At 48.4% G+C, this 22,025-nt stretch overlaps 1 protein-coding gene across 1 annotated transcript in view; it reads right to left on the bottom strand.

The window, feature by feature from the left end:
* Positions 1-22,025, bottom strand: part of GREB1L (GREB1 like retinoic acid receptor coactivator) — a 142,298-nt gene that overhangs the window by 19,917 nt on the left and 100,356 nt on the right. Inside the window, exons 18-24 of the mRNA XM_038766766.1 lie at positions 20,591-20,930; positions 14,085-14,200; positions 13,104-13,348; positions 11,995-12,545; positions 11,802-11,904; positions 1,058-1,213; positions 663-802 (exon numbers count right to left, since the gene is read on the bottom strand). Coding sequence (XP_038622694.1) covers positions 663-802; positions 1,058-1,213; positions 11,802-11,904; positions 11,995-12,545; positions 13,104-13,348; positions 14,085-14,200; positions 20,591-20,930 — 1,651 coding nt within the window. The remainder of the gene's footprint in view (positions 1-662; positions 803-1,057; positions 1,214-11,801; positions 11,905-11,994; positions 12,546-13,103; positions 13,349-14,084; positions 14,201-20,590; positions 20,931-22,025) is intronic.

Below are 22,025 nucleotides of genomic sequence, written 5' to 3'. Positions count from 1 at the left end.
CGTGGGACAACCTGATCACCTTGTTACCTCCCAAGTGCTTAGAATACTGCTTTGCACATAGTCAGCGCTTAATAAATGCCATTATTAGAGAAGCAGTGTGACTCAGTGGAAAGAGCCCGGGCTTTGGAGTCAGAGGTCACGGGTTCAAATCCCGGCTTTGCCAATTGTCAGCTGTGTGACTTGGGGCAAGTCACTTCACTTCTCTGTGCCTCAGGGACCTCATCTGTAAAATGGGGATGAAGACGGCGAGCCCCACGTGGGACAACCTGATCACCTTGTATCCCCCCAGTGCTTAGAACGGTGCTTTGCACAGAGCAAGCGCTTAACCAATACCATCATCATCATCATTCTTACTACCTCAGAGTCCTTCTTACCAACTAGGGGCCCTTAAAGCTCAGCTGACGCTAGGGAAGTGGGACATTTTTGCGGGAACTAAAGATCGCCAACTTAGTTTAACCAAGTCAGGGCCCAAGAATGGGAAGGCTGAGGCCGCACTCCGCTGAGCATTTACGACCCTTTCTCTGAGGCATAACCCGCTCCTAGAAGACCGCGGGCAGAGAGGCCCGGAGAACTGTCATCTCGGCCCGCCGTCAGCGGGGCCCTGCTCCCTTCTCCTTCCCCAACCCCTGTCCCGGTCCCCGGCCAGGACGGGGGCGGCATACCTGGGCACCGGGGTTCACGTCCATGTACTGGTGACACTGCTCGCAGTGATGGAACGTGTTGTAGGCGGCAAATTTGGTCAGCATCATGGACACCGTCTCCCGCTTCTTGGGGTCGTCAACTCCGTCTTCCTTGCTGGCTTCTGTGCAGAGGGAACACACACACATGCACGCACACGCACCCCGTGCACACCAGACACACACACATACGCACCCGCAGGAAGTTCTCACCCAGCTATCGCAGAGATGGGGAGACAGCCCCCTGAGCTGCTGACACGGATGGGGTTCCTTGGAGCACTCCAGTCCCCAGAAAGGAAGACGGGGGATCCCCACGCTTGGGGTTCGCCATTCCCAAGACCCCCCTGGGAGCGGGGGTCCCGGGGGCTACCCCAACTGACCTTGTTTGACCCCGGCCAGCTCCGTCGTGAACACCAGGCTCATCAGCCGGTACTTGGGGTCGTGCACGCTGACGTCGAACGGCATTTTCCCGAAGTTCTCGACGTCGGGCCAGTGATCGCGCTCCGACTGGCTGATCTCGCAGCTCTCGCTGGGATCTAGAGCAACCGACGAAGCGCGCGGAGTCAGCCCAGACCGGGCTGCGGGAGCGGATCTCCACGTCCAGGTCTACCCATTTTTAGGTTGGAGCATGGCCCCAGAAGCCCGGGAGACTTGGGCTGCTGCTACTGGTTCCATCTTGGTGGACCGTAACAACCCCTGCCCCCGGAGCTGGCCGTAACTAACTATGAGACCTGTTAATAATAATGATGGTATTTGTTAAGCGCTTACTATGTGCCAAGCACCGTTCTAAGTGCTGGGGCAGATGCAAGGTGATCAGGTTGTCCCACATGGGGCTCACACTCCTAATCCCCATTTTACAGGTGAGGTAGCTGAAGCACTGAGAAGCGAAGTGACTTGCCCAAGGTCACACAGCAGACAAGTGACGGAGTTAATAATAATAATAATAATAATTTTGGTATTTGTTAAGCGCTTACTTTGTGCCAAGCACCGTTCTAAGTGCTGGGGTAGATACAAGGTGATCAGGTTGTCCCACATGGGGCTCACGCTCCTAATCCCCACTTTACAGGTGAGGTAGCTGAAGTACTGAGAAGCAAAGTGACTTGCCCAAGGTCACACAGCAGACAAGTGACGGAGTTAATAATAATAATAATAATAATAATAATAATAATAATAATAATAATTTTGGTATTTGTTAAGCACTTACTTTGTGCCAAGCACTGTTCTAAGTGCTGGGGTAGATACAAGGTGATCAGGTTGTCCCACATGGGGCTCACACTCCTAATCCCCATTTTACAGATGAGGTAGCTGAAGCACTGAGAAGCGAAGTGACTTGCCCAAGGTCACACAGCAGACAAGTGACGGAGTTAATAATAATAATAATTTTGGTATTTGTTAAGCGCTTACTTTGTGCCAAGCACTGTTCTAAGTGCTGGGGTAGATACAAGGTGATCAGGTTGTCCCACATGGGGCTCACACTCCTAATCCCCATTTTACAGATGAGGTAGCTGAAGCACTGAGAAGCGAAGTGACTTGCCCAAGGTCACACAGCAGACAAGTGACGGAGTTAATAATAATAATAATAATTTTGGTATTTGTTAAGCGCTTACTTTGTGCCAAGCACTGTTCTAAGTGCTGGGGTAGATACAAGGTGATCAGGTTGTCCCACATGGGGCTCACACTCCTAATCCCCATTTTACAGATGAGGTAGCTGAAGCACTGAGAAGCGAAGTGACTTGCCCAAGGTCACACAGCAGACAAGTGACGGAGTTAATAATAATAATAATTTTGGTATTTGTTAAGCGCTTACTTTGTGCCAAGCACTGTTCTAAGTGCTGGGGTAGATACAAGGTGATCAGGTTGTCCCACATGGGGCTCACACTCCTAATCCCCATTTTACAGATGAGGTAGCTGAAGCACTGAGAAGCGAAGTGACTTGCCCAAGGTCACACAGCAGACAAGTGACGGAGTTAATAATAATAATAATTTTGGTATTTGTTAAGCGCTTACTTTGTGCCAAGCACTGTTCTAAGTGCTGGGGTAGATACAAGGTGATCAGGTTGTCCCACATGGGGCTCACACTCCTAATCCCCATTTTACAGATGAGGTAGCTGAAGCACTGAGAAGCGAAGTGACTTGCCCAAGGTCACACAGCAGACAAGTGACGGAGTTAATAATAATAATAATAATTTTGGTATTTGTTAAGCGCTTACTTTGTGCCAAGCACTGTTCTAAGTGCTGGGGTAGATACAAGGTGATCAGGTTGTCCCACATGGGGCTCACACTCCTAATCCCCATTTTACAGATGAGGTAGCTGAAGCACTGAGAAGCGATGTGACTTGCCCAAGGTCACACAGCAGACAAGTGACGGAGTTAATAATAATAATAATAATTTTGGTATTTGTTAAGCGCTTACTTTGTGCCAAGCACTGTTCTAAGTGCTGGGGTAGATACAAGGTGATCAGGTTGTCCCACATGGGGCTCACACTCCTAATCCCCATTTTACAGATGAGGTAGCTGAAGCACTGAGAAGCGAAGTGACTTGCCCAAGGTCACACAGCAGACAAGTGACGGAGTTAATAATAATAATAATAATTTTGGTATTTGTTAAGCACTTACTTTGTGCCAAGCACTGTTCTAAATGCTGGGGTAGATACAAGGTGATCAGGTTGTCCCACATGGGGCTCACACTCCTAATCCCCATTTTACAGATGAGGTAGCTGAAGCACTGAGAAGCGAAGTGACTTGCCCAAAGTCACACAGCAGACAAGTGACGGAGTTAATAGTAATAATAATTTTGGTATTTGTTAAGTGCTTACTAAGTGCAAAGCACTGTTCTAAGCGCTGGGGAGGTTACAAAGTGATCAGGTTGTCCCATGTGGGGCTCACAATCTTAATCCCCATTTTACAGATGAGGGAACTGAGGCATAGAGAAGTTGTGACTTGCCCAAAGTCACACAGCTGACAATTGGCGGAGCCGGGATTTGAACCCACGACTTCTGACTCCCAAGCCGGGCTCTTTCCACTGAGCCACGCTGTTGGGGATTAGAACCCTAATTCTATTGATTTATATCGATGCTGTTGATGCCTGTTTACTTGTTTTGATGTCTGCCTCCCCCCTTCTAGACCGTGAGCCCGTTGTGGGCAGGGACTGTCTCTCTTGGTTGCTGAATTGTACTTTCCAAGCACTCAGTACAGTGTTCTCCACACAGCAAGCGCTCAATAAATACGACTGAAAGAACGAATAAGCTCAGGTCCTTCTGATTTCCAGGCACGTGCTCTATCTACTAAGCCACGCTGCTTCTCCGCGTGGCATTCCAGAACCCTTGGGCTGGTGGGAGCAGATCTTCTGTTTTTTAGTGAGAATTTGGCTCCGCTGTTTGTCTGGCATCAGCCTCCCTCCCCACTGAGGTTTCCGCTCTTTCCAATCTGGATCTTTGAAGCATCCGGAGCCACCCATTTCATCGGATCAATCTGCTCCAGGGTCCCCAGGCAACAGCAACTTCCATGGACTCGTTGAATTTGAAATTGAATAATAATAACGGCATTTATTAAGCACTTACTATGCGCAAAGCACTGTTCTAAGCGCTGGGGAGGTTACAAGGTGATCAGGCTGGCCCACAGGGGGCTCACAGTCTCAATCCCCATTTTACAGATGAGGTAACTGAGGCCCAGAGAAGTTAAGTGACTTGCCCAAAGCCACACAGCTGACAATTGGCGGAATTCGAACCCATGACCTCTAACTCCAAAACCCGTGCTCTTTCCACTGAGCCACGCTGCTTCTCGCGTTTGCCTCCCACCCAAACCCATCCCCTCTCCTCTCTTCCCGGCTCTGGAAGCAGGGACAGAATTCAACCAACACGGACCATGGGAAGAAGTAGTTCAGAATCCAATTTTTAGGCTCAGAAAGAGGCCAAAGCCGAGAAAGCTTTTAAGGGAAGCAGAAAATAATAGCGGTTAAAGTAGTAGAAGTAGGAATAGTAGCAGCAGCAGCAGTAACATAATTTATTAAGTTCCCTGTGTGTGCAGAGCACTATACTGAACACAGGGAAAGAATATATGGACAACAATCAATCGTATTGATTGAGCGCTTACTATGTGCAGAACACTGTACTAAGCGCTTGGGAAATACAAATTGGCAACACATAGAGACAGTCCCTACCCAACAGTGGGCTCACAGTCTAGAAGGGGGAGACAGAGAACAAAACCAAACGTATTAGCAAAATAAAATAAATAGAATAGATACGTACAAGTAAAATAAATAGAGTAACAAATACGTACAAACATATATACATATATACAGGAGTAGAGGGGAAGAACAACAGATCCATAAAGAATGATGAGACAATAAAAGCACACTGAAACATCAGCGCTTAGAACAGTGCTTGGCACATAGTAAGCGCTTAATACCAACATTATTATTATTATTATTATTATTCTCTAAAATCAATCAATCAATCAATCGTATTTATTGAGCGCTTACTGTGTGCAGAGCACTGTACTAAGCGCTTGGGAAGTACAAGTCGGCAACACATAGAGACAGTCCCTACCCAACAGGAGGACCATAAAAATAACTAGAAGGACAGAGCACTGTGGCTAATGGAAAGCAGGGGAAAAGCAGGGATAGATCTGATCCCGAGCCTTGCAGGACTGGGCAGCATTCCCAGTGCAAGACATCGGCGTGAGCGCCAAACCCAGCCGCGGCTGGCACCCTGTCGGCTCCACCCAGTGAGAACATTAAGCGGGGAGAGGGAGGTCTCAGCTCTGCTGGAGGCCGTTTGACCATCATTAGTAAGCGCCCAATAAATACGATTGATGATGATGATCATTATGCGCAGGGAACGTGTCTGTTATATTGTTACATTGTACTCTCCCAGTGTTCTGCACACTGTAAGCACTCAATTAATAAGATTAGACTGACTGACTGACTGACAGGGAGCTTGTCCACTAATTCTGTTGCACTGTACTCTCTCAAGCAGTTAGTACGGTGTTTCGCACATAGGAAGCAATCAACAAAGAATATTGTAGAGTGCAATATAACAGACACATTCCCTGCCCACAGCAAACTTGGAGGGCGAGACAGATGTTAATGTGAACAAAAACTCCTCACCGTTGGCTTTATAGCACTCCACCACCTTGCCCCCTCTTACTTCACCTCACTACTCTCCTACGACCCGCACACTTCAACTCCACTAGTGCCAACCTTCCCACTGGGCCTCGATCTCGTCTATCTTGCCGCCAACCCCTAACCCCCATCCCGTTTCTGTCCTGGAATGCCTTCCCTCCTCAAACCCGACAGAAAATTACTCTCCTCCCATTCAAAGCCTTTCTGAAGGCACATCTCCTCCAAGAGACCTTCCCAGTCAAAGTTCCCCCTTTCCTCTTCTCCCACTTCTTTCTGCGTCACCCTGACTTGCTCCCTTTTTTCTTCCCTGGCCCCAGCCCCACAGCACTTATGTACAGATCTGGAATTTATTAAATAAATTCCAAATACAACTAGTACAAATACAAATAGTATTGATGTCTAGCTCCCCCACTCTCGACTGTAAGCTCGTTGCGGACAGGGAATGTGTCTGTTTATTGTTGTACTGTACTCTCCCAAGTGCTTACTACAGTGCTCTGCGCACAGCAAGTGCTCAATAAATATGATTGAATGGATGAATAAATAAAGTACAGATATCTGCTGTGGGGTTAGGAGGGGGGATGAATAAAGGGAGCAAGTCAGGGGGACAGAGAAGAGAGTTGAAGGAAAGGAAAAGAGAACTTAGAGAAAGTCTCTTTCAGGAGATGTGCCTTCAATATGGCTCTGAAGCTGGGGAAAGGCAATTGTCTGTTGGATATAATAATAATAATAATAATGGTATTTATTAAGTGCTTACTATGTGCCATGCACTGTTCTAAGTGCTGGGGTAGATAGAAGGTAATCAGGTTGTCCCACGAGGGGCTCACAGTCTTAATCCCCATTTCACAGATGAGGGAACCGAGGCCCAGAGAAGTGAAGTGACTTCCCCAAAGTCACACAGCTGACAAGTGGCGGAGTCGGGATTTGAACCCATGACCTCTGACTCCCAAGCCAGGGCTCTTTCCACTGAGCCACACTGCTTCTCCACGTAAGGAAGGAGGGTGTTCTGGCATTCTGTATGACATATGTCAGGCGCTTGCCATGTGTCAAACACCATTTTAAGCACAGGGGAATATAGAATTAAATCAGGTTGGATAAAAATCCAACAGTGCTTTGCATTCAGCAGGCACCTAAATAAACACCATTCTTATTGCTCCTACGGGAAGATGTATCATTTCAGAAGAACTTTAAAGATGCAGAGAGCTGTGAGCTGCTAGATATGAAGGGGGAGGGAGGTCCAGGCGAATCCTCAAACTGGAGAGGAAAGAAGAGAGCCCAGGACAGATTTGCAGATTTGAGTTTATAGCCCACACCCTCCACGTAGGAATCATCCTAATAATAATATAAAATGATATAATTATTTTAATCACAATTAAAATAATTATAATTTAATATAGTAATAAAATTCTGGTATTTGTTAAGCACTTACTTCGTGCCAGACACTGTACTAAGCGCTGGGGTGGATACAAGCAAATCGAGTTGGACACAGTCCCTTGTCCCACGTGGGGCTCACAGTCTCAATCCCCATTTTACAGGTGAGGTAACTGAGGCACAGAACAGTGAAGTGACTTGCCCAAGGTCACACAGCAGACAAGTGGTGGAGCCGGGATTAGAACCCATGACCTATGACTCCCAGCCCTGTGCTCTAGCCAAGCAGCGTGGCTCAGTGGAAAGAGCATGGGCTTTGGAGTCAGAGGTCATGGGTTCAAATCCCAGCCAATTGTCAGCTGTGTGACTTTGGGCCAATCACTTAACTTCTCTGTGCCTCAGTTACCTCATCTGTAAAACGGGGATGAAGACTGTGAGCCCCCCGGGGGACAACCTGATCAACTTGTAACCTCCCTAGTGCTTAGAACAGTGCTTTGCACATAGTAAGTGCTTAATAAATGACATTATTATTATTATTACACCAGTGAGAAGTGCTTACACAAGCATGATTGCTGGGAGTTAGCCTGATTCAGGGCTCTGTACCTACTAAGTCCTCATTAAATACTATTGATTGACTATTGACTGATTAAGAGCTGACCCCCAGAAGTGCTGCTAGCCAACACTGCTCTTCCAATTCTTCCTGGGAAGACCAAGATCAGGAATCCCTTATGGCTTTTAGCTACATGGGTTGAACTGGGCCTGAAGTTTTCCTTTAATGAGGAGACAGATTGGATGATTTTAACCAGCTTTGATATTTAGATCAGTCAATCAATTATTCGTATGTATTTCAGAGTGCTGTACTAAGCTCTTGGATGCATACACTATAAGAGATGATAGACACGTTTCTTGCCCACAAGGAGCTTACAGTATAGAGGGGGAAGATAGGCATTAATTAGTAAATTTTGGATATGTACATAAATGGTGTGTGGCTAAGGATGGGGTGAATAAAGGGTACAAAAACCGAGTGCAGAAGGAGTGGGAGAAGAGGAAATGAGGGCTTGAAGATGGGGAGAGGGATTGTCTTTAAGATATGAAAATGAAGCATGGCCTAATGGATCTCTATCACAGGCCTGGGAGGACTTGGGTTCCAACCCTGGCTCCGCCTCTTGTATGCTGTGTGACTTTGGGTAAGTCACTTAACTTCTCTGCGCTTCTGTTACCTCATCCGTGAAATGGGGATGAAGACTGTGAGCCCTATGAGGAATAACTTGAATCCACCCCAGTGCTTACTACAGTGCCTGGCACATAGTAAGTACTTAACAAATATAATAAATATGAAGAGGGAGTTTCAGGCCAGAGGCAAGGATGTGGGCGGCAACAGGTCAGTGAGGAGATAGGCAAGGATGTACAGTGAGCTGGCATTAGAGAAGCGAAGTTTGCAATAGGAAAAAAGAGAAGTAAAGTAGGAGGGGGCGAGGTGATCGTGCCGATGGTAAGGGGTTTCTCTTTGATGCAGAGGTGGATGGGCAAACTTCATTCTTGAGGAGTAGGGAAAAATGGACTGAATAACCATTGTAGAAAAATGATCAGGGCAGCAGAATGAAGTATGGACTGAGGCAGGGGGAAACAGGAGGCAGGGAGGTCAGCAAGGAGGCTGATGTAGTCATCGAGATAGGATAGGATAAGTACTTGGATCAATGTCGTAGCAGTTTGGATGGAGAGGAAAGGGCAGACTTCAGCCATTCTGTGACGGTTGAACCGACGGGACTCGGTGACAGATTGAATACATGGGTTGAAAGAGAGATGAGTCAAGGAAAATGCCAAGGTCACGGGCTTGTGAGACAGGGAGGGTGGTAGTGCAGTATACCGTCACGTGGGGAGGACGGGGTTGCGTGGGAAGATGAGGAGTGCTGTTTTGGATTTGTTATTTTGAGGTGTCGGGTGGAACAACCAAGTAGATGCGTCCTGAAATACGAGACCGCAGAGAGTGAGAGAGGTCAGGGCTAGAGATACAGATTTGGCAATCAATTGTGTAGAGATAGTTGAAACCATGGCAGCGAATGAGTTCTTTAAGGAAGTGGGAGTAGTTGGAGAATAGAATAGAGGTTCAGATAACCTCACCGGAGAAGGGGACTTGGCAGCTCCCACCCAGAAAGAATTAATGATTACAGAAAGGAATTTTTTACATTTTTTTCTCAGTAAAAACAAAAGAGGAATTGGGGATTTCATGTGGTTTTGAAGTGGAGGTTCCAAGAGGCTTCTCCTGCCTTCCTTACCTGCTCACAGATCTAGGTGCTACGGAGGCTGGAAAAAGACATGGCAATTTTCCGCAAGACTGCCAACTTGACGTCTTGAGTTTCGCTTTTCCCTCGTCTTTCCGTAGTAGAAAACTCCCCACCTTCCTTACTAAGCTCCGAGCCTCTCTCTTCAGACAGCTCCCCTCCCCATAACCTAGTCCCGGCTTTGGGGTAGCCAGAGTCACGGGCTGAGAAGAAGAGGGGGGGGAAATCTCTCTGTGCACATCTCAAACGTCTCCAGTGGTTGCTCATCTATCTCAGCATCGAACAGAAACTCTTCACGAAGGCACTCGATCAGCTCTTCCCCTCCCACCAATCCTTGCTCTTCTCCAACTTGAAACCAGCCTGTATAGACCACCCCTCCATCACCAACCTACTTTTTGGGTCTGGCTCTCAGTAAGCACTTAAAAAATACCATAACTGTTAAGTCCATACGCCTGCAGCACTTAAAACTCCGTCGTCTCCCTTCTCTGTAATTTATTTCAATATCTTTCTCCCCCGCTAGATTGCAAGCTTCTTAAGGGCAGGAATCACGTTTACCTTTTCGACTGTACTCTCTCAAGTGCTTTGTACAGTGGTCTGCTGTACTCAGTAGGTGTTCAATAAATACCATTGATAGATTCCTTGATTCTCAACGATTATTATCAAATGGGTGAGCCCACAGTCTGCTGCTATTGCATATGTATGTACATATTCATAATTCTAGTTATTTTTATTAATGATGTGTACAGATTTATAATTCTATTTATTAATATTGATGCCGTTGATGCCTGTTTACTTGTTTTGATGTCTGTCTGTCTCCCCCTTCTAGACTGTGAGCCCATTGTGGGCAGGGATTGTCTCTATTAGTTGCTGAATTGTACTTTCCAAGTGCTTAGTACAGTGCTCTGCACACAGTAAGCGCTCAATGAATAAATGCGGTATTCCTGTTGCACTTTTGCACATATTTTTATACTCTTTTGCTTCCTCCTACTTGTCATTTAATTTTAGTGTCTGTCCTCTGATAGATTTTAAGCTCTTCAAGGGCAGGGATCCTGTCTACTGACGCTATTGTACTCTCTCAAACACTTAGTACAGTGCCCTCCACAGAGTAAGCCCTTGATAGATACTACTGATTGACTGAAAATTATTTCTAGATCCAGAATGGAATGCTTCCATTGCAATGACCCAAAATGGGGTGTTTCAAACTAAGATTTTAAGTTCTTATTTAAATTCTTTGTAGATTTATCTAGAATTAGAACATAAGATTAGTTGGTCTTCTGTTCTTACACGGTGAACGTTTATAAAAATTTGCAATTTAGATAACTTACCCCTATTGTTTTCTCATAGGCAGATTCAGGCAGAACAGGAGAAATAGCTAAAGGAAGGACAATTCCCATCTATTTTTGAGGTTTAATGAATAACCAACACCCCTCTGGGGACCTGCTATCTGCCCCATAAGGCCACAATTTTACTCTCTCCAAATTAGTCATCAGGGACTATTTATAATAAGGTTGTAGACAAAACAGTTCTTGCTGGAATTTTGTTTTTTCCCTATGTTGAATATTCAACTACCACTTGAGTGGGATTCATTTCCCCTCCCCGCCCTCCGCTCTGGGTTGACTGTATATCCAGCGTGGCTCAGTGGAAAGAGCCCAGGCTTTGGAGTCAGAGGTCACGGGTTCAAATCCCTGCTCTGCCAAAAGCTGTGTGACTTTGGGCAGGTCACTTCACTTCTCCGGGCCTCAGTTCCCTCATCTGTAAAATGGGGATGAAGCCTGTGAGCCCCCCATGGGACAACCTGATTACCTTGTACGCCCCCGCCAGCACTTAGAACAGTGCTTTGCTTATAGTAAGTGCTTAATAAATGCCATCGTTATTATTATTATTATACCCCTCAAAGCATTTAGATGCATATCTTTCTCCTTTACTATTTCCCCTGTCTCCGTGTGCTCTGAACACAGTAAGCGCTTAATTCACTCGTTCATTCAATCGTATTTATTGAGCGCTTACTGTATTGCACTAAGCACTTGGGAAGTACAAGTTGGCAACATATAGAGACGGTCCCTACCCAATGGTGGGCTCACAGTCTAGAAGCTTAATAAATACGATTGAATGAATGAATGAATCGCTAATTGATTTTAAAGTCCGTCTGCATCTGTCCTCCTCCTGTAGACTGTAAACTTCTCATGGGCAGGGATCCCGTCACACCAACTCCGTTGTATCGTACTTTCCCAAGCACCTAGTAGAGTGCTCTGAACACAGTTAAGCACTCAATAAATACCCCGATTTGTCTGCTATCTTAATGAATCAATGGCCCGCGCCCCCTGCTCAGCGGTGGCAGGGGCGTTTGGCACGTACTGGTGTTGATCTCCTCTTCGTCGTACACGTCCACCTCCAGCAGCCTGATGAGCATGCGGAACAGGATACGCAGGAACTGCAGGTAGGAGCCCGTCTTGCCCACCTGGAGGAGAAGGAAGCAGGAGCGCTCCAGGCCCCGGAACCCGGTCCCCGCAGCGGATCGGGAAGGGCCCGGCCAGCCCGGGGGCCTTACCTGCGGGGGTCCGGTCAGCAGCAGCCGGCGGGGGTGGAGGCCCCTGGGGCTGCCCTGCTCGCTCGGACTGTGGAAGTCGGCGTGGTGCTGGCGGGCCGCCGTCCACTGGCGGTAGTAATGGGATTGCTCTTGGCTGCTCATATCCTGGTGCAGACAGGGCCGCAGAGAGCTCACCCATGTCACGTCTGCGTGGGGCAGGAGTGCAGAGGAGGCAGGCAGCTGCCCGCTCTTCTGGGCACCCAGGAGGCAGTAGGCGGCCTTGGACAGGACCACGATGCGCGGCAGGGCCGGGGGCAGGCCGGCACAGCCCGGCCCGGCCCGCCGGGCCCAGCGGAAGGCCCGGGACATGGACGATGAGGATGAGGGCTTGGAGGTGGTGCTGCTGGCTAGCTGCTGGCCCAGGGAGTCACACTCCTGCTTCAGGCTGTCCCCGGAGCCGGCCGGAGGGGCGGGGGCGGCCGCGGCCCCCGGGGAAGCCCGGCCCTCGGCCACGGAGCTGTGGCCCCGGTCCGCTGTGCTGGATGAACTCACCCCGTTCTCCGCGATGGAGCCTGGGGGGGCACAAGCCGGCCCCGGCCGGCCCCGCGTTAGGGGGCTCGGAGGGGTCTTCAGCCCCTGGTCCGGAGAGAGCCCGCCTTGGGGGGCACAGCCCGTCAGCCTGGGTCCCGAGACGTCCCCCTCTGGATCATCAAGAAGCTCTTGGGAGCGACCAACACCCATTTCCCACCCAGCCTGGTCCCATGGATGCTTTCCGCCCCATCTCTCGCCTAGCCAGGATCCGCCTGTGGGGCTGCCCTCAGGCTTGATCTTCAACAATATATAAATTATTTCTTTATATTCATGTCTGGACTGTAAGCTTGTTGTGGACAGGGAATGCGTCCGATTGTACTCTCCCAAGAGCATAGTACAGTGCTTTGCACACAGTAAGTGCTCGATAAATACAATGCAAGGATTCGATGGGCAGCTCATGACCTTCGCCCCGGGGTACTGAGGGACTCTAGGGGGGGCGCAGGGGGAAGCTGAGGCATGGACAAGCCACCGCCATCTCCCTCTCCCTCTCCCCCACCATCTTGAGGCCCCAAGGGACCCGCCTCCCGGGGGTCACCCACCCGAGGTCCCGGTGACGGCGCTACTGTTGCTCTGCGGCCTCTCCAGGTCAACCAGCAGTTCTTCCGCGTCGTTCTCGCTGAGGCTGCCTCTCTCGTGGTCCTTTTCGCTCAGGTCCAGGGCGGCGATGGGACCCTGGATGACTTCCTTGGAGACGTAGCAGCAGGCCAGACCCACTTCCTGCTCCAGGGCCGTGCGGGTCAGGTAACTTGAGTCGATCAGTCGGAGGTCACAGAACTTCAGCGACCTGGGGAACGGGGATTCCTCTTGGTGTTTCCCGTCTTGGTTGTGGGTGCGTGTATGCCCCGGTGTGAAAATGCGTGTGGGGGGCGTGTGCGATTGTGAATGCAGCAGTTGCCTGTGTGTGCGTGTTTGTGCGGGCGGTAGTGGACGTGCAGATATGTGGACAACGGTAGGACGAGGGTGTGAGTGAGTGTGTGAATACATGGGTGTAAGAGAGGGGCTGGTGGGACTGAGAAAATGACTTGTGAACCTGCTATTTTCTCTCTCTCTCTCCCCCAAAGTGGGAAGAGTCCCCCGTTAGTCAGGCTGCTGTGGAACTCTCTTCTCTCCCTGGAAGTTGGGAAGATAGAGTGGGGAATCCTTGGGAAAAGGTCACTGTCCCTCCCGTGCTCCTGGGCAAACCTGCCAACCCGCAGCCCCAGCCCTAGAGTGGAATCTGTCCCATCCGCAAGGAGCTATCCCTCCCGAGGTCTGGGATGGGGAATTAGGGAGCAGGAAAGAGGGGTAGGCACTGAGGCCTGCCTTGAAATCTGCCCGTGGAACCATGGCCCCCACAGCACTCTGTCCGGCAGCCCTGCGCAGCCGCTGACCCCAATGGGGAGCAGTAGTCTCGAAGCGGCTGGGCCTGCGGGAGGCTCGAGAGGCCATTGCTTACACAGCTGCCCCATTAGATGCCCCAGTGATAAGCCACGGGACACCAACCTTGCCCTTTCACCCGGCCGCGGGGGTTCGGACCGTACCTGGGGAAGGTTTCTCCGAGGGGATCCTTGCCCGTCAGGATGACAATACACGGTAAACCTTCCAGATCCTGGTAGGTCCGGGGAACCCATTCCTCCTGCTCATCTCCCCTCCAGGTCTGCAAGGAAGGACACGGTGGATCAAATGGAAAGTCGGCTTAACGTTCCCCCTTCCCCGAGGATCGGGGCAGATCGGACTCCGGAAGGCTTCAGCTGCGGTGAGGACGGAGGGACCAGAAAACGGAGGATTCAGGAAGCAGCTTGTGGTTTTCATCTAAACCAATGGTACGTCCTGGTTCCTGATTCAGCAGGAAGGTGGGCAGGGGTGCGATAACTATGGTCCTGAAACCAAACAATCATATTCATTGAACGCCTATTGTCGGATCGTAAGCTCTTTTAAAATTTAAGTTCCTGGAGGACAGGAAAAATGCCTCTTCTTTGTTTTGAGTTTTCCAATTGTTAGTGCAATGCATAGTACCCAGAGAGCGATTGATAAATCCTATTTCTATTGTGTGCAGAGCACTGTACTAAGCACTTGGGAGAGTAAAATAGAGGTAGAAGACATGATCCCTGTCTACAAGGAGCTTACACTCTAATGGAGCAGACAGTGAGAAGAGTTGCTTAAATAGTAAAGAACGTATTTGGATGTGAAAAAGTGCTGAGATGATGGTTGGGAAGATGTGACCTGGGTGGCGGGGGGGGAAGAAAAATCAATTGGGGAAAGCTTCTTGGAGAAGATAGGATTTCAGAATGACTTTGTAGATGGGCAACTACTCATCTTCCTACCCAGACTCTGTACTCTCTATGATTTTCTCATCAACACTGTAGACAACACCACCACCTTCCCCATCTCACAAGTCCACAATCTTGGCAGTATATATGACTCATCTCTTTCATTCAACCTACGTATTCATTCTGTCACAAATGCTGTCAGTTTTACCTTCACAACATCTCTAGAATCTCTAACATTTCCTCTCCATCCAAACTCCTACCATGCCAATCCAAGCACTTATCACATCCCACCCTGTCTCCTGTCTCTCCTCTCCCCAGTCCCTACTTCACCTTGCTGCCCCGGTCATTTTTCTAGGACTATGTTTGGTCTTCATCTCCCCCCTCCTCCCCGTCGTCCCCCACTCCATCCCCCCCGTCTTACCTCCTTCCCTTCCCCAGAGCACCTGTATATATGTATATATGCTTGTACATATTTATTACTCTATTTATTTATTTATTTTACTTGTACATATCTATTCTATTTATTTTATTTTATTAGTATGTTTGGTTTTGTTCTCTGTCTCCCCCTTTTAGACTGTGAGCCCACTGTTGGGTAGGGACTGTCTCTATATGTTGCCAACTTGTACTTCCCAAGCGCTTAGTACAGTGCTCTGCACACAGTAAGTACTCAATAAATACGATTGATTGATTGATTGATTGAAGATTTGCTAGTGTTTCCAGGAGGAGGGAGAAATCCACCAAGTCAATAGCAATGATAATAATGGTGGTATTTGTTAAGCACTTTCTGTGTGCCAAGCACTGTACTAAGTGCTGGGGTGACTACACGATAATCAGGTTGGACACAGTCCCTGTCCACGTGGGGCTCACAGTCTAAGTAGAAGGGAGTAAGATTTAATCCCCATTTGACAGATGAGGAGACTGAGGCCCAGAAAAGTTAAGTGATTTGCCCAACATCACGCAGCAGTGAGGAGTTGGAATTGGAACCCAGGGCCTCTGACTCTCAGGCCTGTGATCTTTTCACTAGGCCATGCTGCTTCCCAGTGTAAGGTAGCTGCGATTTCAAAGAGAATTAATGTAAGTTTTCTAATACTGCCCAGCCTGCACACTTGGCTCCTCTAGCCCCGATTACTCACTGTTTCCCGATCTTGTCTGTCTTGTTGCTGACCCCTTTCCCATGTCTTCCCTTTAACCTGGAACTCCCTCCCTCTCACCAGATCACCACTCTCCCCACTTTCAAAGCATTTTTGAGGTTTTCCCCAATTAAGCCGCCTTTTCCCTGGCTCCCACTCCTTTCTGCATTGTCCCCGCACTTGGATCTGGGACCTATGGGTATTTGATATTTGCCCCACCCATAACCCCTCAGCACTTACATACATAACTTGAAATTATATATTAAAAATTATTTATTTATATTAACACCTGTCTCCCCTCTAGACTATAAGCTCCTTGTGGGCAGAGAACAGGTCTACCAACTCTGTCATATTGTACTCTCCCAAGCTCTTAGTCCAGTGCCCTGCACACAGTAAGCACTCAATAAATACGATTGAATGAATGAATGAATGGTGGGATGAGAAACCAGATTGCAGGGTTACAAGAAAGGAGTATGCTCTGCAGATAATAAGCACTCAATAAATACCATCGGTTGAATGAATGAATGATTGGTCAGCTCTCTGGAAGATACTTTGATAAGTATTATTCTATTTATTTATTTATTTATTTTACTTGTACATATCTATTCTATTTATTTTATTTTGTTAGTATGCTTGGTTTTGTTCTCTGTCTCCCCCTTTTAGACTGTGAGCCCACTGTTGGGTAGGGACTGTCTCTATATGTTGCCAACTTGTACTTCCCAAGCACTTAGTACAGTGCTCTGCACACAGTAAGCGCTCAATAAATCTGATTGATTGATTGATTGATTGAGTTGGAAGTCAGAAAATGGGAGGCAGTGGGGGAAAAAGAATCCTGTCCTGAGTTTGGACAGGAACTGGAGGAGGGAGATGGGGCGAGAGCTGGAGAATGCAGGGAGGTTAAAATGTTTTTTTTTTTAAAGATAGGGGAAAAGTGGGCCTGTTGTAAGGCAGAGAGGAAGGAGCCATTGCAGAGTGAGTGGTAGGAAAAGACAGTTAGGGAGGGAAGAAGGGTGGAAATCCAGCCCTGGAACAGCAAATAAGAGGGACAGTGGCATTTTAATAACACCTAGTTGGAGCCATCATGGGAATCAAATCAAACATGTTCCCATAAAGGAATTTGCCCCAGGAGTGCAAAGTTGGTTTACAAAACTGTGACGCATCAGACCAGACTTGATTGAGCCCTAATCTGAGATCATCACAATCCAAATCTAAGGGGAAGAGAGAGGTTGGGTGAAGCTACGCTCAGAGGCGGCCAGGCAAGCTTCGTTGGCCACTGTGAGGCAAGCCTTTCTACTTCTGTCTTCACTGGAAGGGTTTTACATTTTTGCCAATCACAGGGAGGGTTTACTCACCCATGATGTCAGGTGAAGCATAGCCAAAAGAGAGGAATTGGGAAAGAGATTGAAGCCAAGAAAGGTTTCAATATCCCCTAGGGACAGGATTAAAGTCTCTTTTGCTCTCTATCTTTGAATTTGAATTATGGACAATCAGACCTGGGCTCTTGGAGCTGAAGACAGGGGTCCTTGTGGCATGTGACCTATGGAAAACAGCTAAGTGGATTTTAGGAGTATTTAGAGGTGGCAGCTTAAGTGAAGGAGCTATTGTTGATTAAGGACAGTTTGTATTTTGCTCCAGGTTTTGAATTGTGTTCCTTTTGTTCAGTACTAACACCGGTTCATACCTTCTGAAACTCATAATTTCAATGGCCATTGAACACCTAAGGTCAAAGTGCCTTTTAGTAGCTAAGAAAGGCTGCAAAAGTCTTTCTTTCACAGTCCTCCTCTTAGGGACTTCTGTATAGAACACAACTGCGTCTGATATGATTATCTTGTATTCACTCCAGCGTGTAGCATAGCGTTTAATACACAGTAATAAATGCCATCATTATTAAGTCACTGCTTTTCCCATCTATATGGGACACAATTGTGTCTGATCTGATTATACTGTATCCACTCTGGCATGTAGCAAAGCGCTTGGTACATAGTAATAAATGCCATCATTATTAAGCCAACGCTTTTCCTATCTCTAGAGAGCTCCTGAAAGTTTGGGGGCTGTGCTAATTTTGAGATGCCGATCTGACTTGGGGTGTGATGCGGTGAGGGGGTGAAGAGGGTGTGAGACATGGGAAGCTCTCTCAACATCAGTTATCAGCTTCACTTGGTAAAAGACTCTACAGAGGAACTCATGGGGCTAAATCTTAAAGGCGCAGGTTGCGGCAGCAATTTATCTGGGCAATCTCAGATTGTTTTTCTTTTACCTGGGAGCATTCTTGACACAGTATAGAAGGCCGGAGATACCTCAGGGTGCTTTTAAGGCTGGGTTGGAGAAGGTCCTGGCTGTTGCAGACAACTGTCTTGTTGAGGCTTCTAGAAGATTTTAAATGAAAGGTCCAGGCTGAGCCCTGCTCTCCTTTCTGGAGGTTAGGAAATTAGCCTCTATCCCTGGACCCCCTCACTTGCAGAAATGGTAAAATGCCACTCACAAACGGTCACTTTGAGGTAAAAAAAAAAGCCAGGTGGTCTGGTACAGAAGTGGGAGACTGAGAAAGGAATTTAAAAAATTGTTTTTAGATTTAATTTTATCTAAGGAATGGATGCTGCCAATCATGTGAAATGAGCATAAAAAAACTCTTTCTATTGTCATAAAAGTCACAAGAAAACAGTATAGATTTGGGGTGTTCAAGCATAGTGGCCCTTCCAATTGGTCACTCTCTTGCAGGCCAATTTTTGACCATGATGCTGGCCAACCTCAATGAAAAAGTTTCTCTCAGTTTGAATTGGCTACATAGGAATTTAAAGAAATTCCCCAGACCTTTAAAATGGCAGTTTCTTTGTTTTAAATTTGCAATGCAGCAGGAGTTAGGAGGAATGGCTTTGTGGTCTGGATTAAGAATGAACATGATGCTGGTGGGATAGACCGGGTTTTCTACATTCGTGTAAGGAGAATAATTTAGCAGGAGCTTTTTGCTGCCATCCAGTAACCAAACTGAGTCCTTAATACTTCGTTGCTTTCCTGCCACAAGCCAGCCCTCACACTTTGCTCCTCTAATGCCAACCTACTCAACGTACCTTGATCTCATTTATCTCACCACTGACTTTTTGTCCACGTCCTGCCTCTGGCTTATAATGCTCTCCCTCTTCATATCTCTCCCCCTTTTAGACTGTGAGCCCACTGTTGGGTAGGGACTGTCTCTATATGTTGCCAATTTGTACTCCCCAAGCGCTTAGTACAGTGCTCTGCACATAGTAAGCGCTCAATAAATACGATTGATAATGATGATGATGATGATATCTGACAGACGATCATCTCTTCCCACCTTCAAAACCTTATTGAAAGCACTTCTCCAAGAGACCTTCCCCAACTAAATCTTCATTTCCTCGTCTATTCTCTTCTGCGTCACCCCTGCACTTGGATTCGCATCCCTTCTCCACCCCTCTCTCAGCCCCACAACACTTCTGTAAATATCCATAATTTATTTATTCATTTATTTTAATGTCTAATGCCCCCTCTAGATTGTAAGCTCATTATGAGCAGGGAATGTTGTCTACTGACTCTGTTGCACTGTACTCTCCCAAGTATTTAGCATGTTGCTCTGCACACAGTAAGCACTTAATAAAAACGATCGATCGATCGTTTGATAGACTGCACATTTGGTCTGGTTTTCGTTTGATTTGATTTGCATTCCTTCCTCTTTTTTTGTCCCCCCTAAATCCAGCCAAACACCACCATCCAGACTTAACTAAGTACTTCCAATGTCCAGTGGCCCATGGCCTACAGTTGGCTTACCTTTCAGGTGGAATCTAGGGGTACCACAGTCTGAGAGGATCTCAGCATTACTCAGCACTTAAAAGAGTGCCCAGAGCTTATAGCAGTGCTTGGCACATAGTAAGTGCTTAACAAATACCACAAAAAAAAACCTCAGGAAGAAAAGGAGAATTAGGAGCTTGGCAAGATCGTTTTTCTCATCATGGCCTCAGGTAGCCTGATCTGCTTCAGGTTAACAATGGAGACGGAGGAAGCAGCGTGGGTCAGTGGAAAGAGCACGGGCTTTGGAGTCGGAGGTCAGGGGTTCAAATCCCGGCTCCGCCACTTGTCAGCTGTGTGACTTTGGGCAAGTCACTTAACTTCTCTGGGCCTCAGTTCCCTCATCTGTAAAATGGGGATTAAGACTGTGAGCCCCCCGTGGGACAACATGATCACCTTGTAACCTCCCCAGTGCTTAGAACAGTGCTTTGCACATAGTAAGCGCTTAATAAATGCCATTAGTATTATTATTATTGTGTTACGCCAGGCAATCATTTGCCCCCACTGCTTTCCTTGACCCACAGAGATTCAGAAACACAGACCCTCCAGAGTTGAGGAAACTTGGCACTAGGACTCTAACACCCTCCGGCCAGAGAAGGAGCTGAGCTAATTTTCCACAGGATGAGGAGACTCTTGAGGAGACTCTGAGGCTCTACTGACTGATGACCCCCACACAGACCTGGCAGGGTCCCGGGCAATACCAACTTCGTCAGCTGAAAATGGCTCCTAAGATGGAGAACCCCCACCCGCCCCCCATCCTGCGCAAGTCCAGGCAACGTGAACGATGGGTTCCCACCCGATGCCCATGGAGCCCGCCCAGCGGGGCGCCTGGCTGCCGCCCACCTTAAGTCGTGCCACAAAGTGGCTGGCGACACTGAGCTCAGAAGCCGGGTTCCCGAGGATGATCTCAAAGCGATACTGCAGGCCCAGTTTATCGCGCACTTCCTGGAGCCTCTCCTTGGCCAGCATCGCCAGCTGCACCGAGGGGACCCTGATGATGAGCATGTGGCCCCGTCCGCTTTTGTCCTTTCCCGGTGAGCTGATGAGGTCGTCCATGATGCTGAGCGTCTCCGGGGTGCTGTGGTCGCGGAGGGAGGCCATGGTGGTGAGGGCCATCAAGGCTTCGGAATACTGTTGGATAAGAAGGTAGCAGCGAATCACCATACTGTGTAGCCTGGGGTACCTTCAAGAGAACACGGGCAACAGCGTTAATCAGCGAGCAGAGCCACCAGGAGACAGAGCGGGGTCTGAGGGGTGGGATGAAATCAAACCTGCAGGGTTGGGCTGGTCTGCGGTCTCCCTTCTAGTCCCTCCTAGGACCCTCCACCTCCGCCCTTGCTGCTGGGCAGAGAGGCTGGGAGCACCCCCAATCTTACTTCCTCCCTGGCACCCCTGCCCATCACCCCTGTGAGAGTCTGGAGAGTCTGGTGAGGGTGTGCCAGACTGGAGGGCTTGAGAGACTCCATTCCTCAGTGGTAACTTATTGAGGAGAGGGCCCTCTCCCTCCCCACCGCTCGGATGTATACTCAAGAGCAGATGCCTATCCGGAAGCTGACGCGGGCCGCAGAACCAACTCCGAGAGCCTCGGAGAGCCCCGCGGAATAGCAATAAAACCGGACGTTAGAGATCCAGGTTCTCTAAGGCCATTTTGCCCCCACTACTACATGAGCTTTCCCGCTTACTTCTTCAGGCCCATCTGCCTACGGGAAGCTCAACTCAGTCGTGTTGGGCACGGGAATCTCCTTGCCTGGCATCCTGGGCTCCTGGAACCCTAGGCAAGGGGACACAGGCTCTCGCTTCTTCTAGTCTTGCCCTTTCCTGATGGGTGGCAGTTCCCAGGGCCTTTGCAGGAGCTGTGACCCCACCCTCTCCACACAGTTAATGAGAAACAGCTATAAGGCTAGCGTTAAAGCTAAAGACAGGAAGCGGCCCCGATTTCCACCGCTGTTTTATCTGCTCTCTTTTAGGACCCAAATTCTCATTTCCCAGCACAATCTACCCCAGGACTGCAGGATTCCACCGAGGGGAACCAAACATGGGAGGAAGACTGGGAGATTAAGGCCCATTGGGGTTCCCCAAGAGCAAGGCTCTCTCCACCCTTGTACTCTCCCAAACACTTACTCCGGTGTTCCTCACACAGTAAGCGCTCAGTAAATATGACTGACTGATAGACTGACCCTCCTTACTGGCTCAGCCTGAGGCCCCGACCTCTCCAGAACTGGGCTGGCTGGACTGAAGCCGACTGAAGCCTGAGGCCTGGAGGGATGAGGAGATTCAA

The sequence above is a fragment of the Tachyglossus aculeatus genome, chromosome 25, assembly GCF_015852505.1.
Source record: "Tachyglossus aculeatus isolate mTacAcu1 chromosome 25, mTacAcu1.pri, whole genome shotgun sequence".
Taxonomy (NCBI): Eukaryota; Metazoa; Chordata; class Mammalia; order Monotremata; family Tachyglossidae; genus Tachyglossus; species Tachyglossus aculeatus.
The sequence above is the reverse complement of the archived record's forward strand: the minus strand, read 5'-3'. Positions and strand labels throughout refer to the sequence as shown.